Source organism: Ornithodoros turicata, unplaced genomic scaffold (genome assembly GCF_037126465.1).
Source record: "Ornithodoros turicata isolate Travis unplaced genomic scaffold, ASM3712646v1 ctg00000838.1, whole genome shotgun sequence".
In the NCBI taxonomy this organism is placed as follows: Eukaryota; Metazoa; Arthropoda; class Arachnida; order Ixodida; family Argasidae; genus Ornithodoros; species Ornithodoros turicata.
The window spans coordinates 139339-162846 of NW_026999403.1; the positions used below are offsets into that span (position 1 = coordinate 139339).

Genomic DNA, 23508 nt, shown 5'->3' on the forward strand with positions numbered 1-23508 from the left:
CCCGCTTATTGAGTGTGTATCAGCTTTTCAGTCACACTTTACTACATAGTATCTCTCAGTATGTCTATATATTGATTTGTTCATAGTCATATGGTTAGAGAATATGCTGCAGAAGGTCTCGTATAACAAGTGCAGATGAGCACTATGTGGATACAGGATGGACTTCCTTTCAGAAGATTTAGCGCAAAAAATTATCTTCCGCCTCCTACACCACTTCCTACAGTATAGTAATTACTTAGGTTTGTTCACATTATTTTACCAAAGAGGGATAGGATGTACTACAATGTTACATGACTTAAATATGTTTGGAAGCCTTTCATATAGTCCGTACAAGATCCCTCATGTACAGGGATTTTCAAGTAACTTGAACCAACCTTGTTAAAAAAAATGGTGCATTATACCAGGGTGAAACCACTCTTGGGTCATAACTAAGTTAAAGTAGCGGTAACTAGTTACTTTTCTGCAAAAGTAACTTGTAACTAGTTACCACTTTTTTTTTTTTAAAGTGACTGAAAAACGTAACTAAGTCACTCAGAATAACTTCCACCTTGCCAGTAGGGCCCGTTGGAAATCCTCTGTTTATAACGTGGTATAACTACATGCTTGGACAGCACAAGTGCCGAAACAATTTTTCAGTTACATTTATTCGACTTTCTTTTTCTTAAAATGTAAATCTAAAGTGACTAAGTTACTTTTATGTGGTAACTGTAGCATTAACTAGTTTCATTTCAAAAAGAGAAGCTGTAACTCTGTTACCGTTTGCGTAGACAGACTGACTAACTTTCTTTCTCTTTTCTTTTTCTTGCTTTAGCTTTCCCATGACTGGGTGAAAACAGAAGGATTTGTTTGCCAGTCACCTTGCGCAAGTCGAGATATTTTTGTATCACTCCTAATTAATTGAGGTTAATTTCCTAAATATTAATTTTAGAGTTGAGAAAAAAGAATAATAGGCAAATTGTAGAGCACCTTCAGAAACTACGGATTCAGTTGTTTGCTCTTCAAGTATACATCCCATTGTTCCGATGTACCACACACTGATGAGCCCGGCTACTTGACTATGTACTTGGCTACTTGGCTTTGTTGAGAAGGGATGGCTCCTCAGCTCTCGGAGTTTCATCTATCCAGATCCACTGCTATCTGGACATTTTTTGCTGGAAATGTCCAGTGGGGGATTAAAGCGCCTCGACTGTATAGCTTTTTTTTTTTTTTTTCAGGACACACAGCTCACCTTCCGAAGCTAAATGCCATTTGACACGCACATGCTTTATTCGTATCGCAGATTTTGTCCAACAATACAACGATGTACAAGCGCGTGATCTCATCTACCGGTGTAACGAGAACACATTCGACACGCCCATCACATTCCTACCAGAAAATTATCAGGGGAACTAACTACTTCGACAGCACCATTAGGAACACCTTGCCCTAAAATTGTACGAGAGATTCTAGCAGTTGTAGGCAAGACATATAGGCAGGCATAGTAACACAATATATCAGTAGACACTGAAAGCTGGATAACAAAAAAGATGAGGACTCCAGCAATGAGATTTGCAAGTTTCTTTCGCATCTGTTCACCGTTTTCTCAAGTGAAGCAACGTATGCTCTCCATCTTCTTGCACTCCTAAATTTTATGACATTTATGCCGTGATGAATGCTTTGCTGCATAGCGTATTGTTAGCATACTAAACGTGTTAATTTGATAACACAGTAACTACACTTTTTTTTAAATCTCTTTTGCTCTAATGTACAAGTGAACCACTGCCAAAAATAATGCAACACTATCGTCCTGCATTCCTGTTTCTGCTGTGTTCACCTTTGTCTCCTCAGAACACATTTCTTATTACTGTTATTACTATTACGTTGCTTGTAAGGCATCTACATGCATTTAGTACATTTTGGAACTTGTACTCTTCACTTGAACTGTTCCATTTCATACTGTTCCTGCTTACTCTTTCTGTCTTTACTGGTTGGTATATAAGTCCTTTTATTGAAGATGCACCATCAGTTGACATTGACCAAACAACCCACACGAGCAGAGATATGTCCAGTTGCTGAAGGCCATTCATTTCAGCTTTCACGTAAATATTTTTGCGCCTCATTGTGAAACAAAGGAGGTTATGTGCATTACGTTACATTGCACATTTTCACGCAGCTGATCCTAACCTACTCCAAATGTCAAAAGCAGATGGCACGCCAGGTCAGCGGAAAAAGAAATATTAATATTGCCTTTAAGTAGAGCTGAATAGGATTACGATGGTTGGTGGGTTGGTGGATGACAAGGCTTGGAGACGGGAAGTGACAGGAAGGGTTTTGTAGCCTAAGGCTTCTTCCCCAGTCTGCACATGATGACTGTTTCTTTGTAGCGCTGAATGCAAACTATACGGCAGCACGGTTCGGATCTCTAGGCTTCAACACGGGATGGAATCCAGCTGCGCTCCACCTCTGTGAGTAACATAGAGCCCAGTATCTTATCAATATTTATTGCACACTTTTCAGGTATTCAACCTGATTACAATGCTGATGGAAGGACAAGCAGACGATCGACGGGAATGCCACACCTGTGTCGAGGCTCCAGTCCTGATTGTGCCCTATGTTGATCCAAACGAACTGCAATGAGATTGACCCGTGGATTCATTGAAGGGTGTGCCCCGACAAACTTTCCGAAACTTGTACCTGTATATAGCTTTATTTCTTTCTTTGCATATTGCTTCATCATGGTAATATGAAATGCATAACATGAGATGTAATGTCTTCTACTTCTAACATCATTGTGCTAGCACTTATTGTCTCCTACAGTGGAAAGCAAACATGTGCGGTGTGATCAGAGGTCTGTGTCTTCGGGTTGAGTCCTTTAAAACCCATTTTTACCTGATGGAATGTAATTGTTCTCATCGTACAACTGGACAAACACGACACGAGCCCCAAGTGTCCTGGGGACACTAAAGTTGAAATACGGCAGTCGTCGAAAGGTGCATGGTTCAAATCCTGCCACTGTCTGGCTTTTTTTCACGACTGCCGTATTTCAACTTCCATTTTTACGACAGCTCTGGTTTCATCTGAGGCCCGGATTCACCAATGCCGATGAACATTTGGACCGAGATCACCGATCCCTTAAAATTGGATTAAACACTTAACTCTGCCTCTCCAAAGGGAGTTATTGTCACTAAAACATTCATCACGTCACCAACTAAGGTTTGTAAAAAGGAAGTGAGTGCTAACTTCAAGTTTTAGCAGCCCTTAAAATCTCGGTTCAAAATTAGCCCGTGTTGGTGAAACCGTGCCCAAGTCACTTAGAACCGGTTACACCAGTGCTGGTTAGCTTTGAACTGTGATTAAGTGTTGCTGTTTCACCAATGCTGGTTAAATTTGAACCGAGATCAAGGGTTGCTGAAACTTGAAGTTAACACAATTCTTTTTTACAAACATATGTTGGTGATGTGATGAAGATTTCGGTGAAAATAACTCCCTATAATGAAGCAGAGTCACGCGTTAAATTCAAGTTAAGCGACCGTTGATTTCGGTTCAAATGTTAATCTGCGTTCGTGAAATCGGGCCTTTGGGTAATGCCCAATAACTCCTCAACAACAAACTTGCCAAAGCACAAATTCAGCATTGGACAATGCTAAAATGCTAAGCATGGTGCTTTCACCACAGCTGCTCAGCATCCGGTGTTTATCCGAAAGAAAAATTATTATTACTATTACTGTCAGCATCTTCCATCTGATATCGCCCAACTCTACCTTATTTTACAACTCCTGAAATAGAACCTGGTTTTAGGTGGCCCTCGCCCTGACACAAGGGCCTAAGTATGCTTATACAGCAGACGCAGTGTATGTCTTATAACCCTTCATCCTCAAGCAATACCAAAATGCTCTAGTATGATGTGCGTACAGTTCCGTAGCCAACACACCGAGCATCATTACGGGTCTTATCCGTCGTGCCCGCCAAGTGTTACACTGTGGAAGCTGAGCTCCCTTGTGCTCTGTGCCTGCAGTGTGAATGTCTTATACCCCTGCCTTCAGGAACTCTTCCAACATAGGTTGATGTAATTGCACAACCCTGTGTCACTGTACTCGTGTTCAACTTAACAGGGAAAAGAAATCTAGTCCGACAACTATGTGTGCTGTTAGAGATAGGGAGGCGCAATAGTGCACCAGAAGAAATACTGCAATGCCACTACGCTGCGTAGTGCTGTGTCACCAGTCTTAACAGCCAATATGGAAGCAGAATGAGTATGATGGAATATGAGTATGAAAATGAGTATGATGGAGTATGAGTATGAAAATGAGTATGATGGAGTATGAATATGAAAATGAGTATGATGGAGTATGAGTATGATGGAGTATGAATATGAAAATGAGTATGATGGAGTATGAGTATGAAAATGAGTATGATGGAGTATGAATATGAAAATGAGTATGATGGAGTATGAGTATGAAAATGAGTATGATGGAGTATGAATATGAAAATGAGTACGATGGAGTATGAGTATGAAAATGAGTATGATGGAGTATGAATATGAAAATGAGTACGATGGAGTATGAGTATGAAAATGAGTATGATGAAGTATGAATATGAAAATGAGTATGATGGAGTATGAGTATGAAAATGAGTATGATGGAGGAGCAAGCGGGACCTCTTTGTGTCCTGCCATTTGTGTCTGCGGGGCAGTAATATTTTTTGGGAGCGAACGGACTAGATTTCTATTCCTCCTCAAGTTGAACACGACTATAGGTGCGTTCGTTTTGTCTGCGTCTCTCCAACTAGTTCGAGGAGTGCAGTAGTGAACCCGCACGTCCTCGTTCTTTTTCGAGGAGCACTGACCTCTGCCCGCACAAGTTCCCCCATTTCTTTGCACCATGTATCTCGGTCACGTAACAGAGAAGTGTCGGCAACAGTGCTTCGCATTTTCTCAGTCTTTTTAGATGGTGTAAGTGTAGCTGAAGTAGTAGAGCTGAAGAGAAGTGCACGCGAGATGTAGATGCTGTTCAGGGATCGCTTGCACGAAACTCTTAGAGTGCAGCAGCAACAGGCTTGAGTGAAACGCTTGTTCAGTGTTGCATTCAGGGAGTTTCGTGCAAGCGGGCCCTGAACAGCATCTACACCTCGCGTGCACTTCTGCACAAGGTGTGCAGACAGAGTGCCGAACTTTTTTTACTGCTTAAAGGAACGCACCTGCCGTATCGTTACAGTTACACACACCGTATTTTCCTTTTTATCCAGACACGTTGCTGATGCTTCCCAGAGAAATGAACCCGGCGGGCATTCCCACGCTGCACCACTGCGACCTGTGCGAATTCACCTCCTTCGATCGCCTGGAAGTGAAGCAGCACGTCACCTCGCACCACTTCGAGAAGCGCCCCTTCAAGTGCAAGGTGTGCTCGGCGGCCTTCATGAAGAAATCGCACCTCAGGTCGCACGTGCAGATCCACACGGGCGAGAAGCCGTTCACGTGCAACCTGTGTCCGGCTGCGTTCCGGCAGAAGAGCGTGCTTGACTCCCACATGCACACTCACACCGGGGAAAGGCCGTACAAGTGCGACCTGTGCTCCGCCGCGTTTTCCCAGAGGACGACGCTGGTCACGCACTGGCGCTCCCACACGGGGGAGAAGCCATTCAAGTGCGAGTTTTGCGACAAGAGCTACAGGACACAGTCGCAGCGTGCACGTCATCGTAGGGTGCACACTGATACGGTGTGAGAGTTAATTACGACATCCCGTACAAACCAGTACGGTTGCCACCTTTTCCCGTAAAAGATACGGGTTAAACGTGCGAGGCCAAAAGCAGCATATAATTTGGTGTGGGAAGTAGAGATTAGGAGAAGGTACGAGAGAAGCATATAGACAGAGCGTGCGGTTTTAGAGTCTTACTGAGTATACACACTAGCGACATCTTCGCGGAATTTTCCTAGTGGAAGAAAGAGCGAAAACACTGCTCACAAAGACTAAGTTCCGCCTTGCCTTATGTTGTGCAGTTCGCACGGTGCGGCTTAGCAGACGACAGCGTCAGCGTCTTTCCTGTCGTCTGCAGCAAATACAGTTACATCACACATTTGTACCAGACGACTGCCGTTAGTTTGAGGAACTGAGCCCCGATTTCTCCCCGAATTTAATTTTTTTTTCACCCAAATTTGCACGAATTTAGTGCATATCTTTATTTACTCGATTTTTATCCCCCAAATTTAGAAAAAAATATTTTCTGAAAACTTCAGGCTCTACATATGGGAGTGAAAGCGCTCATTCAACAGTGTGTATACGAAAACATTCATGACGAAGAAAAGCACATATAATGTAAGAACAGAACATAAGCTCAATTTGAGCTTGTGTTTTGTTGTTACATTATGTCCTTGTTGTCGTCGTGCCCAGGCTCGGGCTTCGTCGTCACGGACCTTGTGCACCAGGCTGCCGGCGTATATAGTACGCTGTTTTACCTGGCACAAAAACTTACTCTTTTTGTCAGAAAGGGTTAAGATCTAACCTGGATGGTAACCAATTGTTTAAAAATAAAAAGCAATAGAAGCCCCAGTGCAGGTTGCACTGGGCCTATATCGCTCTTCACGATACTGTTTGAACTGTTCAAATTAATTTGTGCTGCTCAAGGAGTTTACGGAAACTTCTCCACGAAATTCCTTCTGTGGTAAAACACCGGTAAAATGCTGCTGGCATTGCCGTTCAAACAGCAGCTGCACAAGCAACAAATAACTGACCATGTTCCGGGAGGGATGAGCCATGTGTGCCGACTAAAGATTTGTGAGGAGACGTCCGGTCATGTCTCGGAGCCGTGCGAGCCGCTACTCAACAGACATAACAGTTATGGCTATGTGACCCTGAAGTTGCGCGAAAGGTTACTTCAGTTACTCTAAAAACAGTTGATTATAGTAGCCTTACCATCCGTAATGCACAGGTTAATGCACAGCTCTGTCATGGCGCTTCACTGGGAAAGATTCCTAAAACTCTGTGCCACATACTAACTAGTATGGCTGGTATCGGGCTGGTGTCAGGTATTTAGATGCATACCGAACGTAGACTCTTATAGAAAAACTGGAAGTGGGGTTTTATGCAGTGTTTAAAACATTTCACGTGACAGACATCTGCAAACTATGCATGAAATAAAAATATTACATTATCTACGAAACATACTCTTGTGCTGTCTTTCGTAAGGTTCCATTAAATATGACAGTGTGATGCTGTATGTATGGTGATATCTGTGTTGTATCCCAGTCTATTAACCAGCACTGCTAAGTGCAGTGTGCACAGGGCTCAAGAACGGTCAGTTACACTGTTTGCCCAAGTGCTCACCCTCAAAGTGCCGTATATAAATGATCGTCAGATCACCAGACAAACTCCGCAGAAGCGTGACATCACTTTGTCAGCCACTTGTTGTGTTGAGGCTTTATTTGACGTTTTTCCTAATGCAGCAGCAACTCTTCTTAAGATGCGGAGGCAAGAGATAGTCCACCTACAGGCATGGCATATGATATTCTGAAGTACCTGGAAGCTTACGGGGAGGTGCATCTGTTTCAAAATTCTTGCGATGAAAATAATTTTTTTTTTGTAATTTTGAAAACAATTCTTTGTAGATTTAAGGATTCCTAGTCTTTCCAAAAAAATTTGATGCGAGAACTGCTTTCCTCTGTCTTTTTTTTTTTTTTTTTTCTACTCTGGTGAACCGAGTAAAGAAATTGTTATAAAAAATAATAATATAACATATGCACAGCTGCTACTTTTCTACACAGTCACCGCACACTTTGCACAAGCTTTTAGGTACTATCGTCAAAGAAGATTGCTGCTTGGGTACTCAGCCGCTCCATCACACTGGTTCCTTATTACAGCTGAACAACCCAACCCTTGTTTCATGTAGGCCATATGAAGTTTTTTTGTTTTTTTTGTATATGTTTACTTTCTGTGTGTTCTGTGCTCAAAAACCTATGACAGCAAGCACAAAAAGGAACAATTATACGACATCTAATGCGCACAGAAAACACGAACAAAGACAGGACAAGTGTTTTCTGTGTGCACTCCCAGGTGAAAAATTTTTGCAGTTACAAGTGGTTTATGAAACAATTTCCGCTTGAAACCACTTCGTGCGTAAGTGGTTTAAAGTGGAAATTCTTTCATAGTCCATTGGGGATTGCAGTCAGGCGTCGATGAAGCGGCGTCCGATGAAATGGGCAGACACCACATTTCCAGTTTGAAGAACACAATACGAAGAAGACAAGACTCAAGTGTCCGCCCATTTCATCGAACGCCGTTTTATCGAATGCCATTTCATTGAACTCCGTTTCTAACTAATTTTACACGTTGGGGTGACTGACCAAGGTTAGGTCTGGAGAGCCTTTTACGTATCATTGGAAGGATAAATTGGTAAAATAATTTCAAAATAGAGTTTCAAAGGCAGTGCGTATCGACCGTATCGATGCACAGGAAAGAAAGGAGATATTTGGGAGGGGAAAAACGTGAACGTCAAAGTGCGTTGTCCACACCCTCTCTATGTGTCGCTCCTGTTCAGATGCCACAGCCACAATTTCCGGTTCCTTTAAAAAGAAAAGGCTTTCAGCCTCTCAACGCGTTTGCCGTTGCGATTTCGTCGTGTGTGTTTCCAACAGAATTTTCATTTACCTTTGTTTATGTATTGGTTACGCATGTGTATGTTATGTATCAGTGTCGTTCCTCCTCATCTGTTGCTGCTGCGGCGTGTGTATTACCCGAATTTGTGACACAGTCACAGCCATCTACTCAGTCAGCGATGTGCTCCACGACAAAGCCAACAGATTGACCGGCAAGATAAGTGGCACAGATTTCGCCTGTGGGAGACACGCACTATTCTGCACTCATTTTGTTCTGCGGAAAGAACTCTCTGTCGTTTTTGCACATAAGGGGTATTGGTCACAGTTCTCGGAGTTTTCTCTTCATCCATTCGTAACGTTGCAGTCCTAGCTACACAATGGGTAATAAGTGCAACCGCGTATGGCAGGCATCAAATTTGGTCAATCGCGCGGAAAAAGAACACCTTTGCGCACTTGAACCTGGGTATACTTTATTCAGCTGTGGTATTGTTGGCTCGTACTGTTTTCAGTCAGTCTTCTCTCCTGTGACTGGCATTTTTCATTGTTTGCTCTTCGTCTTTTTTGTGTGTGTTTATCGTGTTATTGCACCGCTTAATAGACGTGCAAAAACTGTGAAAATCACACGGGAATGTCGATAATTTGCGCGAATATGTCAAAGTGAAATAGGAATAACACCGATTATTAGTCCGGTAACAAGAAAATACTGACAGTAGTCACTGTAGAACGGATAATGAGACAGATCCTCTATGTATACATAGGACATGAATACTGAAGTTTTTTTTTTTTTAGTTTTAACAGTTCAATTCTTTAGAAGTCGATATTTAATGGCCACTTGGGTCATGTAGCGAATGAAGATATTTTGGTGCATTTCGCTGAATTTCACTGCATCGAATTGTTATCGGATTTAAATGGTTTCAACATGCATGCACCTGTATGATTTGCTGGTTACTACAAGCTCACTGAAATTGAAAAATGAAGTGTGTTGGACTCATAGTTAGGAGCACAAGTGAATATTAGACAGGTGTAAGACTAGTTGTTCAATCGATTGTTATTTTTACATTGCCCACAAACAACCAGGATGATCTGAGTAATATGGTGCACCACACCACATTAATAAAAAATATACATGTGTACTGACATTTACTAGTGGTACAGCACAGCAAAAACGTGGAAGTTAATAAAATTGTAGGATAAAAGAAAATGGAATTTCTCGAGGTTGGGATGCTGTAGGAATTGCCTCGAATTACTTGGATTGAATGGATTCAATTTGCAGCAGTAACAGGGCATTCGGTATTCGTATACAGGAAACCATGTATGACTCATGTTGAGCTACTAACCCAGCCCCCCCCCCCCCATTTTTTTTTTGAGAGAGAGAGAGAGGGGGGCGACCAATGAGGTCGCTTCGTGGGCAATAGGGGAAAGAGGGACACTTGGGAGGTGCACGTACAGCTGAGCTACTTGCATAGTATATGGAACGATACATGCAGTGCAAAATGACTCCCAACACATTAAGTAGCTTCTACTTACAGCATTCAGTTAATTAGGAAATGGCCGGTCGCCCTCCATGTTGATAACAGATACGGACATGCGCTTTGCGTCAGATGGTTATGATGATAATGATGGTGTTTATGTGAAGTACAGTCAAACTTGGACTTATGGATTCCATCCCTTAAAACACTGCCCTTTGGGACAAGACACTTCCCCTTCCTCATTCCAAACCTCCATTTATGAATCCCTTGATTTACGAATGATTTTGACAGGAACGTCAACTGTTCATCAATTGAAAGTTGACTGTACCAGATTGTGCATACTAATTTACCTATAGTAGGCAAATTCATAAAGTAAACATTCCAATCTCGTAATATTCTGCCTGTGAAAATATCAGACACCCTGCATGAGTGCATGAAATTGGAGGTTTGGCTCCCCATGGCCTAAGATCAGGGAGGCACCTGCTCCCATTGCAAACACTACGAAGTAGATGAGACTGTCTACTTTGTAGCGTCTGTCCATCTTCTTGTGTTGCCTCAAACTCAAGAAAATACCTTTTTCACATATACACCAGCTAGGTTGCCTCAATCCTCCTTCGTTCATAATCTGATCTGTATGAATATATCACGTGTACGTGCTGTACACACGTTTATATCCGCACATGTGCTGTTTTGTGTATCCGGATGGGATACAGAACTGTTTGCTTCGTATTTGCTTTGGCTATGTATCTATTCACTTCAGTTTCAAAATAATTATTTGCACATGTCTAAACATAACTTCAGTCCTTGTTTTTTGTTTTTGTTTTTTTACTCTGGGGCTTATAAGCGACTGTTTGATTTTTGCGAAGTCATAAAACGCTTGGCAGGTCATAGTGAAATTAAATTTACATTTTCATGTTTTTTTTTTTTGTGATTTGTAATTCTCTAAGCTTGACAACAATGTCTCTGCATCAATATTACCACATCCGCTTTTGCCTTCCCTATATCCTTTCCCTATAATATTTTGTGTCTGGATCACGCACTCACCCAGACAACGGACACAAAGCCAGAACTTCCAAACTGTCTGGGGGAAATCGGAACAGGTGGCAACCCTAATTCTGCATCCTCCCCACACCTCCAGCCAGGTATGACGATTCTGACATACTCGATGTGCTCTGATAGAAAGTCAGTAGGAGATCAGTAGAGGCGGAAACCTGTTGGGTTGTGTCTAGAGCGTCCATCAAGGTAGAGCTAGGAATGGTCTTGCTCAGATGTCTTCGTGTCCCAGTATTCAGTAAGTAATGACATGCCATTTTGCTTTTGCAGCTATTTATGCACAGACTGCGAAAGTCATTTTCCAGCAGCACCCCCAGGACTTGCTGAAGACTATGCAACTGATGCGCGGAATAATGGCACACGCTTTCTATGTATCACGCTCAAGCAAACAGGCATCCATATATGAGCAGTGATTGTTGTGGAGCAAAAATGACATTCTATACGAGATGAATATACGTGATGTGGTGTGACGTTTAATACCGTATTTTCCGGTGTATAACGCGCGCATTATGCAGTAAAAAAGTGTTCTGAAGAGGTCCTGCACGTTATCTAACGGTGCGCGTTGTACACGGAAATATTTGGACAAAAAAGTAGAGAACTCCGACTTAACATAACAAAATAACAAGTTTTACTCAGACATTTCGTCCGTCATGCGACGGACATCATCAGTGCCAAACTGGATGAGAGGAAATATTTTCCTGCAGAGTTCCTTCTCAGGTTGGTGACGTACAAATTCCATCCTCTTCCAGAGTGTTGTGGCTTTCACCCATATCTCTTAGGGTCAGTTGACAAAACGGGCGAAAGGGCACTGGAGTTCATAAAATGTTAATGATGCTGCATAAGGATGCTATTCAGCAGTCAATAATCTTGAACTCATTTCAGAAGAACGGCGTGATTGAGAAGGGACGTGAAACAGAAAGCAGAGAGGAGACTCAAGTATACTATGACAGCAACGGATTTGACTAAATGTGTTTCAAATATATAGAATATGCATATATGATATACCGCTTTGGTTTATTGTGTATACTGGTGGCAGTACAGAAGCTTGTAGCACCATTGCGGTGTGCGTTATGCACCGGTGCGCGTTATACATGGAACATTTTTCAAATTCGGCCCGTTTTTGGGGGTGCGCGTTATACACCGGAAAATACGGTAATCTGTGTTCTTTGAGTGACTCAAGCAGTGTAAAGGAATCTCATCGGACTATTGTGTGCTTTGTGGTTGGAGGGGTTGGTGGTTGGTTGGTTGTGTGCTTTGTTTCCAGTGTTTGTGTGTTTCATTGCCTCTGAAGTTACGAGAGTTATCAGTTTGCATGCGTCATGGATGGAGGGATGACTATGGTGGTGCCCGTCGTGGTCAAATGTTGTGTCGTGGTCAAAAAGGCCAAAGCCAAAAAAACTTAGGGCTCAGGCATAGCGTGTAGGAAGGACAATACCACATAGTGTGTGAATGCAGAAAATATGCTGTGTGAGTGAACGGTGAATGAAAGGTTCAAGAACTTGTGCTGCGTATATCCATTTCTTGCACCTGTGTTACTTCAAGAGCTCTGTAAAGTTACTTCATGTGCCAGGACAGAACACTGCTATCATGTTACCTACATCATATTGTGTCATCTCGCTTCACACAAGAGCAGTGTAATCCTGGTTCTGATTGGCATTACTGGACTGTCGCATGTTATGACGTTAACGGGAGGTGGTGGTGGTCAACACTGACTTCCGTACTGTAAGGAATGCGCATTGCTCAGTTTGTGCAGTGCCGACGCCCTCTGGTGGAAGAATGAGTTGTGTAGGCTTCCAGTGGAGTAGTTATCGTCTGCTACCTTGGTACAACGCATACATGCAGAGACCATGACCTACTGCATTATACTCATTGGCCCGCGAGATCTACGTCATGATTGGACAATGGAAATTTCAATTTTGAAAGCGCAGAAGCAGACGGACACCTGTTAGGGCAGATGACAAGTATGGAATGCCAAATTGCGAAATGCAACCCCCATTCATCATTGAAAGTGTCGTTCTCGAAAATTACAAACACAAGGTCCCATCCTAGTCAGGCCCATCCTCCGCAAAAGCAGAGCAGACGACACTCATGCCAGGAAGTGACGTCGCTCAGTTGTCGACCAATGAGATGAAACTTCCATAAGTACAAAGTGACTCCGCTCCACTCCTCTGAGGAGGGCGGTTTATGCGCAGTCCACATGCTATAGAAGTCAGTGGTGGTCACAAGGGTAATGCCAGCCATAGGGCAGAGTGGATAAGGAAGCACTGCCGCTGTGCGATGGGGGCTTCGGGCCCGTACAGCTAGCAATAAAATAGAGAGAAAGTAAACTCCACAGTTCCGATAACACGAGGCAAGCTGCCGTTGTATTGTACTTTTGTGATCCCAAAAAGTTACTGTGTGTCTAGCAGAGCAGTATAAAGAAATGCATCATGACATGTGAAGAATATTAACAAGTGTGACAAACAATACAGGCATTGCTGTGGTGTCAGCACATCTCTTGCCCGCTTCATTACCTTACTCAAAGCAGAAGAGCTTTCACTGTGTATGCTAATGAATGTTGAAATCTAAAACGAATAATGCAGAACGAACCTGCTGTGCAAGAACAGAACATTTGAAAGTGCGTTGGGCAAGTGCTTTATCTGTATCATGCAATGTAGTCTCATCATTTTGCTGTGGGATTGCTACGGTTTCCAAAAACATAGCTGTTGGCGGGTTACCATCTAGTTCATTGCCAAATCTGTGAAAAGGTGGCCTGCTTTGGTTCTTTCCTCCTCTCCCTTTCCACGTGGACATGCAGAGTCATGGTGCTGTCTATTTCAGCCGGAGCCAACTGAAGCATATAAAGTTTGTGGCTGGTTAGGAAGGTGGCTTGTATCCGTGACAACAGCTGCTGAAAGCATAGTTATGTTTGGAGTGACTCCTAAGGCCCGACCGCCGCTGAGCATTTGTGTTCGCAATTTGCTGACATTGGGTGCGTTAAGTAGGCACCCCGGGGCTCGAGTGTTTCAGACTCCACTCACTTAACGTGACATAAGCACCACTCACGCACCTGGGAATGTGAAAGTCCGAGCCGCTTTTGGCGTCCCCGTTTCATTTGGTCGCATGAAAACAGACGACAAGCACCCAGGTGCTTGGGATTTTCCGTGACGTACTTCCAGTTAAGCAGCAACAGGACGGGACCTTCGAAGTGGGGGAGTAAAATACGGGCTTTTCTATGTTACCAATGTTCTGATTTCAGTAAACTGTAATATTTTTATAACTGTTAGTATGCTTTTTTATTAGAGGACATATTGGTGGTCATTCGCGGAAATGCAGTGCTTTAATCCAGACACCTTCGCGCCATGCAGTCATCTTCGCAGTAAATAGCTCCTACGGTATCTATTTCAAATTCCCAGCATTCCCATTTTATTTGTTGCTACAAAGAAAAGTCTCCACAACCGTTGTGGTCTCTTCCAACACTGCTATAGGTTCAAACTAAGCCAACGTGTCTCGCGTCTGTGCACTGCATGAGCACACAATAGAGGGCGAGCAGTGTAGCGCTCGAAAGTTTTTCTTTTCACTGTTTAGTGGACGCTCCAGGTGTCTCATACTCCTGATTTGAGTGCGCAAAAAGAGGGGTGCCCACTTAACACACCTATTGGCACCACAAAATGGGAACACTCACTCATCTGCCAAATCAAGGCTAGCAAGAAAGGCACTTGGCATCATGCCATTGCTGGAAGTGACATGCAGGTCTTCTCAATCAGAGGACAGCTTTGATATCCTTGCGCCAGTAAAGTCAAATCAAATCAAATCAATCGGAGGACAGCCAAGCAACCACATAATTATGAGAGTTTCTCTCTCTGGTGTGCTAGCATTTGTTGCATTTTCTTAAGTGCATTAAGGAAGTGTGAACCATTACGATTCGTTCAAGAGACTATCAGAACCAATGCCATCTGGAGTGAAACAAAAAACTGTCTGATCGCCAATTGACCTAAGATAGTTGCCATGGCTCAAATCTGCCAATCACAGCACTGCTTTCAGTAGACGTAGCCGCCAGCCACATGAGCAGCTACTGATAGTGGCACGTTTTCTGTGTTCAGAATAGTCTGCAGCGTTTGACTGAAGTGGGCCACATCTCGACTCCACATGTCCCCATAGAATAGGGGGAAAGCAAGTACTGAACAGGCCTCCTTGAATCTGACACCCCTGACACACAGGGGCTAGCTACAACTCCTTTACAGTGGCAGCCCTATTATTGCTTTGAAAGACACCTTGGTGAAAGGAGTTCCTGCCAGGAGGACACACGACAGCGTCGATCTCCCTTTCGCTCAGTAGCGCCACCTGAAATGTGGCTCGAGAGCACTGTACTGGCGAACCTCCGTGAGGTCTTTATAAACTGCAGTTATTAAACTAGCTGCAAGATGGATTTCTACCTTTATCTGTTAAATAATATCTGCAAGCCACACTTTATGGTAAATTGCCGTGATCAAATAGTCTTCGGCTGGTGTTGTGTTTCGCTCATCAAAGAGATAAGCAAATCTCCTCTTCCGCAAAGACCTGCTTGCGAAAGGGGCTACCTCTTTTGTCGTGTATCTTTGGAAACAAACACCGTTCGGAAGGGAGTTCTTCTCTGTAGAGGTCTTTAGGCTACCCATGTGTTAGGGGTATTAAAGGTGTTGTCATTGTCTTCTACATCATTCCACATCTGTAGACACCTCTCATAGCAACAGTTGCTACACCGTGCTTCCATGGAATCGATCAAACAGAAGGATCAAACAGTTTCTATTAGGTGTAAATTGCATTGCTTATACGCAACATAACTAAGGTGACCATTCGCTGCCCTTATACGCATCATCTTTGCTCTGCAGATATGAAAGGTCACATGACTTCAGTGCATCCGCACCACATGGTCAACCTTCCACGACGTCCCGCACCCCACCAGCAAGAGAGGCGCTTCAAATGCACCGTTTGTTCCTCCGCCTTCAGCCGGACTTTTCTCCTCAAGAGGCACATGCGGATCCACACTGGGGAAAAGCCGTTTGCTTGTAACGTCTGCTCGTCCACCTTTAGCCAGAAGGGCAACCTGTTGACCCACATGCGCAGGCATACGGGCGAGAGGCCCTTCATGTGTAGCGTCTGTTGTTTTTCTTTTAGCCACAAGAGCGCGCTCAAGTCGCACGTGCGTCTGCACACTGGCGAGCAGCCGTACGAGTGCCAGCTGTGTCCGGCCACGTTCAGCCAGAACAAGAGTCTGTCTCGACACGCCCGCATGCATAAGAGCTTAATGTTCCCTAGAAACAGCGTGTTATAATTTTCTCACGGGGGAAAAAAAACTGTGGTCGCTGGTGAGTCTTCTACGGCGCATTTGTTGCTGCAGGGAGGAGCTTGTGCAGAAGAATATTACGAATGTGGTGAGGGGTAGTTTGAGACAGGTTGTTTGTTTCCGAAATATTGCGAGAGTTTGTAAAGTTTGTAAAGTATTGCGAGAGTTTGTCCCAGTGTTCTCTCTGCTGTTTCTGATGTTTCTTTACAGTGTGCCGTGTTACATTGCATCTCTGTTGTTGTGTTGATCTACCCTTCCAGAGAATGCCTCTCGAAAAATAGGCAGCTCATTCGAAATGACACATGGAATTATCTGCAGTCTATCATCGTACCCTTGGTTTGAGTTTGTGGCTGTTTTAGACTTTCTTGCCCATCTGTCTATGCCGATCATTAAGAACGGACTGTTTTTGTGTTTCACCAAAGTCTGCATTGTGCTTTTATTGTGGTACTGTTGTTTGAATGCAAAATGCAGGATCAATCTCAAGTATTATCTCTCGCGTAGTAATGTGTTTTGCTAGGTTTTTCAAACTTTCTCCCAGGAGAGCATAATCTTACAGTGTGGCACGGTTGGTGGGGCCCTAGTAAGGGTTCTTCTTGCAATACAACTCTTGTCTCTTCAGCAGTCAGCTACTGATTGGCGGCTTAACATAAATCACACATAAGTGGAGAATATTATGTACAGGTGGGATATTGAGTACATACAAAGACATAGAAATGTCCATTTCTCCATTATGTAAAGTGATTCTGCCTTTATACTGGCCATTGTACTGCAGATAGAAAATGATGAACAAAGTTTGATCAAAGAAGGAACAAAAAGCTGTCTTCTGTCAAGTTGCAATTTGTTCAGCATTCTAGGCTTCTTGCCTGGTTGACTATGTACAATAGTTGCTTCCAGAATTTCGCTAGGTGCTATGCAGCTATCTTGAATTCATGAGGCAGGCTGTCAGCTGATGTGTTTTTTTTTGTTTTGTTTTTTGTGGGGGGGGGGGAAGAAAATAGTTGTGCATACTGAAGAATTTGGCCATTGCAGGGTTTATAGTTCACTGCGGTGCCACTAACCTTTCAATTTCAGTTTGCATAATTATTTGGCACATTTGTCTGATGGTTGTGGACTTCCTTTTTTTTCTTTTTCTTTTTTTTCTTTTTGATATGCCCAAGTGTGGTTAATTCAGTCCCGCTCTTTACTTGTGTATTGCTTTGCTCCTGTCAGCTGTATGACATGTAATGCAATCTGGTATCCTATACTTGTTGTCTTAACTCATGTAAAATGTGTTTGTTGTGTTTATATAAAATGTCGTTTGAGCAGCTCGAAATAAGGAGCACGCCTTGCCGTTCGAACCAAGCTTAGAATTCGTTCAAAGTGCATGCTTCTTGTCACATTTCCAAAAGTAAGAGACACAGAAGTGGAGGTACATTTTACGAAATGCTTTTAGCATGGTACCGTCTGCTCTCCCGTGATGAATCAAAACCATGCAGCTCTTCACTCATGTGATGACAAGAATAGCACACATGTTGTGGATTATTATTCTCTATGGTACACGTGTTATTTTGTGGATTATTCTTTTTGCGACGCAGATAAAGTAACTCTAGTTTCACACGGTGACTCTTGAACTGGAATTTTCATTCGTAAAGTTCACAAAGATGGAGAATTGTACAAAATTACCCTGTTATGTAAGAGGAACAAAGAGGTCCTGGAATATGGATGTCTAACGAAGCTAAATTCTCTAGAATACCTACCTTTATGTTTTCTTTAATTTAGTCGCTCGCATAAATGTCACAGTGCCCCTCTTCATAAACCATCGCTTCACAAAAAATGAAAACTATAGACACAAACAAGACCAAAATAGCAACATAGCCTTCACTTCACAGTAACGCCACCAGGACGCACTGCAGTAAACCTGGCACCGTTTTGTTTGCACATGCATGGGCTAACGGAGCCATCTTTCACCTCGAAGCTCTTTCAGCTGCGCACGGTCTCCACTCACCTCACCATTGCCGTAAAGGTGTCACCGTGGGTGAGGCAGTTGATGCTGAAACAAAATGGCGGTCGTTGCTGTTCCGCGTACCTGTCAAAGTTGCGGTCAATATTATACGGCAGTAGCATTGTACGGTGGTAGTGATTTGTTCAGAGCATGCTACACAAATATACAGGGTTAGCCTAGCAAACATTACACATTTTGATTGCATCGTAAAAATGGAAGACTGGGTTCATATCACTCCAGAATTTTTTTGTAGGCATTATAGTCGCGTAGAAAACAAATTAAAAATCATGCAACAGTTCACCCACATACATTTCTTATGGCATATCTCACTCAAAACCCACCATTTTTCCCTGTGTGCGCCTCATTTTCGTATCACCACATTAGGTGGTGCCGCTTATGTGTGGCACCGACACACAGAAGGAGAGGTTTAGTGCATCAGCATGTCGCATTGTAGCAGTGCCATCAGTATGTGGTGATGTGAAGGTGAAGTAGACACAAGAAAAAATGGCAGTGTTTGACATAGGCCACTGAAAATGCATGGAGTAAGATTTCGCTTGATTTTCAATTTGTTTTCTGCAGGACCATAACGCTTGCAAAAAATTCCAATAAAACTTGAGCCAAATGGCTGTGCATCTGCATCTCAGAATCCACCATTTTTCCCTGTGTGCGCCTCATTTTCGTATCACCACATTAGGTGGTGCCGCTTATGTGTGGCACCGACATACAGAAGGAGGGGTTTAGTGTGCATCAGCATGTCCCATTCACTGCCACCAGTATGTGGTGATATGAGGGTGAAGTAGACACAAGAAAAAATGGCAGTGTTTGACATAGGCCACTGAAAATGCGTGGGGTAAGATTTTGCTTGATTTTCAATTTGTTTTCTACAGGACCGTAACGCTTGCAAAAAAAATCCAATAAAACTTGAGCCAAATTGCTGTGCATCTGCAAAGTCTGGGGCAACATCTCGTATTTTACGATACAGTTGAAACGTGTAATGCTCGCTACGCTAATCCAGGTTGCTTCTTGCAAGAATTTAACCCGACTTATTTCCTTGCAGTCTTGCAAATCGGTGATCAACAGGCCTTCAGGTGCACCCTCTGCCCAGCGGCATTCACCAATCGAAAGAGCCTTCGCCAACATCAAATCTGTCACGTGTCGGAAAAGCCTTACGCGTGCGACATGTGCCCGTTGGCATTCGCGCGAAAGATGCACCTCTTCGCCCACCGTCGCCAGCACACGGGCGAGACTCCGTACGCCTGCCCCATCTGCAACAGGGCCTTCAGATACAGCAGCAACCTGAAGGCTCACCTCGACACGCACACGGGTGCGAAGCCGTACACGTGCCCCATGTGCAACGCTAGCTTCAACCAGAAGGGGAACCTGGGTACCCACATGCGCACCCATACGGGCGAACGCCCCTTTGCGTGCGAATACTGCCCGGCGACTTTCAGGCAGAAGTGTACCCTGATAGATCACACGCGTCTGCACACGGGCGAGAAGTCCTTTGTGTGCGAGCTCTGTTCCATGTCGTTCATTCAGAGGACGGGGCTCGCGAAACACATGCAGCGCCACCACGGTGTGACGGCGACCAAGTAACCTGGGTTTGGCGCGCGGGCTTTTTGTGTCGCGAGCGTGCGGTGGTTTTTTTGGAAGAGATGACTGCATGGCCTTTTTGCCGCAGCTATCGGAGCGACTGGAAATATCGAGTATCTCTATATCTGTCTTAATTACTTCTCTGTCGTCTCATGTTTGATCGCTTTTCTTCGTGTGTATTGCCCTCCTTCATTTTTAAAGTGTCTTTTTAGTTTTACCCTAATTGTGCAGTGATTCTATTATCAGTATTTTAGCCCTGTATACAAAACGATCTAAATAAAATGTTCCTCGCTGACTTATCTGCTGTCCAGTAAAGTGTTCACAAAGGGGAGGGACTCGATTCGAAACAAAATGAAGTAACAGTTGTAGCTTCCAGTGCTTTTGTTCTGTTCCATCAAAAGAGGATTTTTATCAGAATCCCATCCTCACCCCTAACTCGTCGGGAACTGAGCAAAACTTGAGCAAGATGACAGAAAGGAATTTTTACATCCCAGATGCACCGGGACTCTTCAGGGATTGCTAAGCCACTTGGAAAAGTTTTCGTACCTTTTCGTGAAAATTAGACCCCCCCTCAGAGGTCTGCTACAAAAGGTTTGCCAGATATTGGGGAAAATAAGCATTGGCAGACGTCAGACACAACTTGGCAAGGGCATGAAAAGTCGCTTCCGTTCTAGGAAATACGTTCCATGGTGGTCTGTCTACGACTTACTGGGGGAATATTTCCAGGGTATTGGTCGGGGGTGGCGGGAGACACCCGGATGTCCTGCTTTGGTGGTTGGCTCACAAATATTTAGGTGTCATTCTTTCTCACAGGCATCCCAAAATCTTAAAATTTTGGCCTACAAATCTCTAGTTGTATGGGACGCACGCACCGACAGCCTTTCAACGAAAATTGGGAGCATTCAGTCCTCAGGCGCGATTTATTTACTCAAACTACAATGTCAGTCACTGCCCTGTTAAAACAAGTTAGTCCAAAAATAAACGGACCTTTTTCCATCAGCTTTATCGTAGCTAGGGATCGACCAATCGAATCCTCTTATCTTCAGCAGGGATTCGGGATCCCAGTAAACCATAGACGTCTAGGGGATGTCCATCTGGTATCCCAAACTGGATGTTCGGATATCTCATAGAACATTGCAGAGAGCCCGTAGACGTCGCATGTACGTCCTGGCGACTATGGTTTGTCCCACTTTTTCTACATCCCACGAACGTCCCAGTGATACAACTTCGGGATATTTGGATGTTCACAGGATGTCCTCATGAGTCTGCAAACGACGTCAGCGTACACCTGCGAACGTTGCTGACACCCCATCCTGGCACATATATCGTGTCTTTAACTCAAACTACTGTCTATAATGTGATTACTTGGTAAATATAAAGTAGTAAACCCCAAAATTTTTCCCCGTTTCCTTACGTCACGCCACTCCGGGTAGCGTACCCAGTAAACCACAAACATCCCGGCGATGTCCGTGCAATATATCGCGAAAGAGATATTTGGAATCCCAGGGCTTATTTCAAAGAACCTGTAGACGTCACATGTACATCCAGAAGAGTTAATTTGTCCCACGATTCTCCACATTCCAGTAACGTCGCACAGACGTCACCACGGGATATTTGGATATTCCCAGGATGTGGTTAAATCCCTGAGGTTTTGTCAAGGTTTGATGAGCTCTGTACGGAACGGTGCCATACCCCACCCCCTAATTTGGCAGTAGGGTAACCCGGGCGGAAACCAATTTAATATCCCACAATACATCAAGAAATATCTTTCCAGGAACAGTACTGCAAGCAATACTGGCCCGCGACCGCCACACGGTCAACCAAAGCAGACCGCGTTAACCAATGTGCTCTCACCCTAGAATAGCAGGCTCCGTTTTTGGCCTCATCTGAAGGAAGACCAGAGCAAATGTATAGAGCATATGCTGAAATACAAGATGTTGATGGCATGTTTGTTAAGTGTATTGGGGCGTGAAACATTTGCAACGGTGAGGAGGTGCGACTTCGCAAATAACATATGTCTATCTTAAGTGTCAAGGTATACCCAATAGCGTTTCTAACATGCCTTCTTGTCAAATACCGTGTTTTCAATTCAAGCTATTGTCTATAATGTGATTACCTGCTTGGTGGAGCTGTAAAAGTGATCGAATTCTTCTGTTATGTGACGAGTGTTGCACACAGACAAATGTTTTGAAAGGACAGCACGCCGACGACAGAAATGCATAACGATTTTACTAGTCCCCCATGTCTAGTTTTATCTTGCTCTCAGCACAAAAAAAGTTGCTGTCGGAACAAGATGTCACAAACGTCACAAATTTATCCGTATATCTCCAAATGACGTCCTGGCGACGTTTCTGTGACGTTCAATCCATGGATATCTTTGAGATGTGCGGGCTACTTCTTCCTTCCAAACGTCCAAGGCGCGATATCTTTCAGACGTATCTGCGACATCAGACATTTACCGAGTAAAACCGAAACGCGAATGTCGTTCTGGGACGTCCCATGAGTATTGCATGGATATCCGGATATTCAGGACGTTAGCGACCATGTAGGGATGTCCTGGGGATATTAATGGTTTACTGGGTGGTGTTTCATCACCTGCCCTGATTCAAAAAGGATTAGGCAAGACTGAACCTGAACCACCACCTTCAAAGTTCTTGCCACAAAACCTCCATTTGGCTTAACGACAATAATGCAAATTACATTGTTCACTGTTCATAATTCATTGTTGCGCTGTGCCCCTGGTTGAAGTTTAATAAAATTCCTAAAGGCGTGTGCACCGCCCCTGTAAACTGCAATATGCCGGTGGTTGCACCACTGGCACCGTATCCGTAACCAGTAATTCAAATTACATTGTTCCGCGCTGTGTTCCTGCGTAAGTTAATGCGAAAATCGTGCACACCATTCTTTTAAAGTTTCACGTAGGGTGGCGGTGTTGCTGGCACTAAAGCGGCAAATAATAATTCCGCTGTGCTCCAAGCAATAGAACTGTATCTAAGTGCGTGATTGCTAAACTATTTTAATATGCCATCAAGTCTCCATTTTAAATTCAACATCCTGTAGCCTAGGCTAGAAGCCCGCTAAATGGACCTCTCCCTGTTTGTAAACAAATGACGTCATAGTCTTCGACAGCGCCACAAATTTGGTAAAGTTGAACTACGCGCTCGAAGCTAGAGGTGAATGTGAACATGTTTGACAGGTGTGTCTGGTTGGGAAGCGAAATAAACGAACAGATAACACCAACCAAAAAATCCTCAAAACGGGTTTCCCGACGTTTCGGAGCCGACTTGGCTCCTTCAGGGTTCTAGCTAGAGCTTGAGAGCTAGAGAAAATCCAACAATCTGATGAAATAAGGTTACCTATAGCTAAAACAGATGCTTTAGGTCGGGAAATATTCGACCACTCCCGGATGGAGGCTTCTGCTTCAAACTTGATTACTTTGATATCGCCACAAGTCGCGCCTTTCCAGGGGCATCGGAAAGTTGGGAAAAGGGGGGCGTCCCCCCTCTTGGTCTCAGGCTGTGGGGCCTCGCCCACCCTTTCA

General features: G+C 43.8%; 1 protein-coding gene across 1 annotated transcript; it reads left to right on the top strand.

Annotated features, from left to right (window-relative positions):
* Window positions 1-5249: 5249 nt before the first annotated feature.
* Window positions 5250-20122, top strand: LOC135375174 (zinc finger protein 84-like). Its single transcript, XM_064607894.1, has 4 exons — window positions 5250-5673; window positions 15939-16173; window positions 16225-16319; window positions 19432-20122. The coding sequence occupies exons 1-4, from the start codon at window positions 5250-5252 to the stop codon at window positions 19968-19970; spliced, it is 1293 nt and encodes a 430-aa protein (XP_064463964.1). The 3' UTR covers window positions 19971-20122.
* Window positions 20123-23508: the final 3386 nt, after the last annotated feature.